The sequence below is a fragment of the Hippocampus comes genome, unplaced genomic scaffold (genome assembly GCF_001891065.2).
Source record: "Hippocampus comes isolate QL1 unplaced genomic scaffold, H_comes_QL1_v1.1 scaffold2, whole genome shotgun sequence".
NCBI lineage: Eukaryota > Metazoa > Chordata > Actinopteri > Syngnathiformes > Syngnathidae > Hippocampus > Hippocampus comes.
This window is the reverse complement of record NW_017805139.1, coordinates 2,628,671-2,633,514: the sequence shown is the minus strand read 5'-3', so window position 1 is coordinate 2,633,514 and position 4,844 is coordinate 2,628,671. Positions and strand designations below refer to the sequence as shown.

Genomic DNA, 4,844 nt, shown 5'->3' with positions numbered 1-4,844 from the left:
GTGAACCCACAACATTGAAATTCCTTTTGTTTTTTTGTGGAGGGTTGATGAAAAAAGTAAGAAGCCTAGTTTCACAATGTAACGTGTAGAAAGTACAGACATCTGTTTTCAAATGTAAAGATTCAGGAGTAAAAGTAAAATATTGTCAGAAAAAGACATACTTAACTCCAATCTACTGTATAACAAAAAAAGTGTTGGTATTGGATTACTTTTTAACACTGGTTTTAGAGCTAGATTAGATTAAATTAGAAAAAAAAACATAGTTAAAAATTTTACCACTGTGACACATTGAAAACACTTTCACATTTCTTGCACTGAGCCTCATTTGAAAGAGTTGCTTCAGCTCAAGTCACGTCACTCAACAAGTGGCCTCCAGCTGTTCTGACGCAATTTGTGAATAAAGTCAGCTAGTCCCCGCCCATCGGGAGCTTGGCAGCCAATAAGAACTCATCAAGGGATAATCTGTTGGTATAAATGGCGAGGTTGCCTGACTGTCATTCAATAAAAAATACAAGCGGGTTGTGCTAAACGCTTTCACTCAACAAGTGCTCAGCAGACGGCGACAGAGAGAGAGAGAGAGAGAGAGAGAGAGAGAGAGAGAAAGAAAGAGAGGTGGGGGGGTAGACAGTCCCAGAAGTGATGGAACACTCAAGGCAGACTGAGTTCACCTCCAACGACGGAAAAGACACGAGAGACACCACTTTGGTGGTCAACGGACACTTTGACGGAGTAGTCAAAAAGCCGTCCGCTGCTCTCCAGAGTCCGGCCACAGAGTCCGGGTCGCATCGGTCGGCAGCCTCGGTGTCGGAGAGCTGGAAGGAGGAGCACGCCAGGAGCGTGGAGGATAACGAGGTGAGCCTCCCGTCACTGGCCGCAGCTTACACCACCATTTTACGCGGGCTTGGAGAAGACCCACATCGGCAGGGGCTCGCCAAAACTCCCTGGAGAGCCGCCACCGCCATGCAGTTCTTCACCAAGGGCTACCAGGAGACTATCATCGGTGAGTTTTAAAACACGCAAAGCGTCTCAGAGCGACATTTAGGATTGTGCTGCTGTGATCCGGTCAACAGGTGGGGAGAGCCAAAAGACCGATCCTCCTTAGTGGCTGCTTTTCACATTAAATTGACTCGTCACTAATTGGATTTTCAACTTTACACACCGTAGCCGAAAGGAAAAGAAGAAGAATATGGTCACATTGATCTAGTCTCAATTTTCAGCATTTTCACTGACACTTTTTTGTGCATGTACCGGTAGTTCAGGTGTGGGAAATTCAAGGCCCGGGGGCCAAATCCGGCCCATCACATCATTCTATGTGGCCTTGCAAAAGCAAATAACGTGTATCGATTTGATGTTTCTTGCTCCAAAGCATTAAGATACTGCAAGTGTTGTTTTGTGACCAACCCCCCCCCCAACAATAAATGTAATAGAATATTTGTATTATTAAGGTCCTCTAATTTCATACCTAGTTATTCATCAATTTGGTGTGTATACCTGTATCTAATAGAGGGTGAGCATTCATTTATTTGCAATCATAGTCATCACGGTACTTCAAAGGAAACCATGATGTGACTTGCAATGAGTTTGACATCTCTGATTTAGTTTCTCTCCTAGTAGTAGTTTTTTTTTTGTGTTAAAATACAATTTTTTTTATAGACACAGGCGATAGTTCGAACACATCTGTCAAAAATTAATCCACCAGTGTTTCATAATTTTAACAATAGCATCTGCCTTGGAATATCTGCCTCTGAAGTTCCCATTTAAAGCATCTTATGACACAGTTGTGTACGTACATACATACATATACACCATTCAAATTGATTTGGGATTTGGTGGATAATGTAACAGAATAATTGCCAGGACAATCACGTATGTATATACCAACATGTGAACTGTCTGTATCAAAGTGGTTTGAAGAAGATGTTTTTGCCACTGTGGCATCCCACAATGGCACAAACAAAGCAGTCGAGTCTCAGCCAGTGGATGTGGTTCCCTTCATTCCGTTACAAAGCAGGGTGGTCGAGGCGCACACAGTGCTTGACATTGCAGAAGCAGAATTTGATTTGCTTGGGTTCATGTATGAGATTGGCGCACACAAAGTGTGTTTCCATAGGTAAACTATAAGATCTCTGCAGATGATGTAGGTGGACCTGAATGTGACGTGGCGATTGGAGACCGCCTTGCATCCCTGATGGTGCATCCGTGTGTGACGGAATGCCTATTGAGATGTAGTGCGGGCAAGCAAATTCACAAACACTCTAAACTTGACAGCAAGGTACTGTAATATGCAATCCCAAACATGGTAAACTGCATTTGCCCCTGAAAAAAATTCAGATACGATCGTTTTTATGCTGAGGGTTTGAGGGCCTGTTTAAGATAGTAGAGTCCTATGTGTAAGGTGAGAGGTCCAGTCGTCTGGTCATCAAGGCCTGCAATTTTCAAAGTTGCATAGTGCGATGTTCAGCGTGATGTTAATTTGTGTTTCAGACCTGCCTGATGACTCAGTAACAATTTCGAAGAGGTTTCAGCACAACATGGTTCCACTTTGCCACACTTTGGTACATTAGAGTTAAGTCAGGGTTCTGCCGCCCTCATCCACCTCTTTTCGAATCCATCTGGAGTTAGTTTAGCTGCACTGGGGCTTGTTTTACGTGCTGTAAGGCTAAATTTAAAAGAACGAATCTGCATTGAGTAAATGATGGCAGAATGACAGAAAAACAGCTTCATGCGCAAGATGACATACACCAAGTTCTTCTTCACTTATGATCAGCAGAGAATGAACACTGAAAATAATACCGATGGTTTGCATACAGTATGTTGCTCCTAAAGCCCTGCTTTTTCCTGATTGGTTGGTTCGAAAGCCTCCCCCTTGAGTTATTGGAAAACAGAGAACACACAACACTTTGGAATGGAACGCAGGATCTTTATGAAGAGTTGAGGCATTCAGTGAGAATCACTGGACTGTTTGATCAGTGTGTGTGTGTGTGTGTGTGTGCGTGTGTGTGTGTGTGTGTGTGTGTGTGTGTGTGTGCGCGCACGTGTGCTTTGTTTGTGCGTGTGTGCCCAGATCATGGGTTCAGCTTTCAACAGGCTGTTGATCAGCACATGACCAAAAGCTATGCAGACATTTAATGGAAGATCTGAGTTTATTTCTACTGGTTGATCAAAATCGTTACTTATCTTGGGCTGTTCAAGAATATTGTAATAAAGCTTATGGGCCACGCTGTGCTTAGTTCTCACACGTGGAAATGCACAATCCAGGCGGAAGGTGGGCTCCTAGTGTCCACTTTACAGATCTGTGACCACCCTGTAGCTAACTTTACGTCATTCACCCGTGGAGGTCTGCTTGCAGTTCATCATAAATGTGAAGGACAGGACTCAAGCAAATCACTATTCTTCTTCGTGCAGCATTTAAAAGGAAGGAGAGGAGCCTCTTCGATTGGTAGCAAAGCAAGTCAGCTGTGTTCACACCCACTAAGGTGCAAATCATATTTTTAAAAACTTGGTGTAGCGTGTCCCTGCTCAGCTTTTATAACACGACTCGCTCCAGACTTGCACTGGGCATGAGAGTAGAGCCCCAAGTGTAACAAAATGTCTGCTTCCATGTTGCTGTGTCATTTCAAGCTAAGACACACAGTCGATAGTCACGAAATAAAAATGCAAGCATTGAAACATTTTGGGCCCGCCGAACTTTTAAATGTTTTTGAGAAGAAGAATATGAGCTAAGAGATAATGTGGGGATGGGGCTGATGTGAGGAGCGATTGTAGAATATTTTGTAGGTGGCGGACGAGAGGTGACCAAATCTTGTTAAATCGTGGCTCCTATTTTCTTACATCTTTTCCAGTTGGGGAGTGTTAAACATTTTAGTGAACCATAACTTTAAATTTGTCACCTCCTAAAAAAAAATACACTACGTTTCTTGGCTCCCAAAGGAAAATATAATGTTTCTGCGCTGTCGTTAAAGTAGGTAAAGAATCTGAATAATTGACTCTAATTACAGTAAGATCGAGTCAGGGTCCCAGGTGAATATTCAGAACATCAGAGAAGTCTGAAAGGTGTGTGTCCAAAATAACCCTATTGTTTTTGTGGGTTTTTTTGTTGTTGTCTTTGGCAAGTTTATTTTCTGTTTCACCTTCTCAGAACTCCAGTTGTGCTCTACTTCCAGTGTCAGCTTGACACGTATGTCATTTATTGCTGTTTATTTCCTCCTCCTTTTTGTTCAAGGGACTTACTGTTGCCTGGCTTTTGGTGAGGGTCAGACAAATGTTGGGCTACAGTTAAGCCAAGTCGGTAGAGACTGTGGCTTTTTGAGTGGCTTAGTTCATAACTGGAGCAGCAGTTCGGTCAGTAGTTGGATTATTTTATTATATATTATATAATTATATTGCCGGCCTCTCAGAGAAAATACAAAGAATATTTCTACAACATGATATTCCTGTTTATTTTAAACCGATAAACACTTTGAGACAAAAACTAGTACACCCCAAAGACCGGGTTGCCAAAAATGCAATTTGATTTATTCCATCTGTTGCCAAGAAAGTGAGTACAAGGAACATTACATTGGAGAAACCAAACAAACACTCAAGAAAAGACTTTATCAACACAAATGGAAAAACAATGATAACAAAAGTGCAGTATACGCATACTTAAAAGAAACAAACCACACAATTGAAGATGAACAAGTAAAAATCCTAGGAACACTAAAGAGATGGTTTGAAAGGGGAGTAAAGGAAGCGATTTTTGTTAAAAAGGAGGTATCAGATTTAACCTGTCTCCTATTTACAACAACTTGTTGACCACCAAGGGACATAGACATGCTGATCAGGCCAAATGAAAGTAGCTATTC

The 4,844-nt window shown here is 42.0% G+C and overlaps 1 protein-coding gene across 2 annotated transcripts in view; it reads left to right on the top strand.

Annotated features, from left to right (window-relative positions):
* Positions 1-494: 494 nt before the first annotated feature.
* gch1 (GTP cyclohydrolase 1) overlaps positions 495-4,844 on the top strand; it is a 20,189-nt gene continuing 15,839 nt past the window's right edge. For both annotated transcript variants that reach the window (XM_019867483.1, XM_019867484.1), the window contains exon 1: positions 495-1,000. In XM_019867483.1, coding sequence (XP_019723042.1) covers positions 640-1,000 — 361 coding nt within the window. In that variant the 5' untranslated portion in view covers positions 495-639. The remainder of the gene's footprint in view (positions 1,001-4,844) is intronic.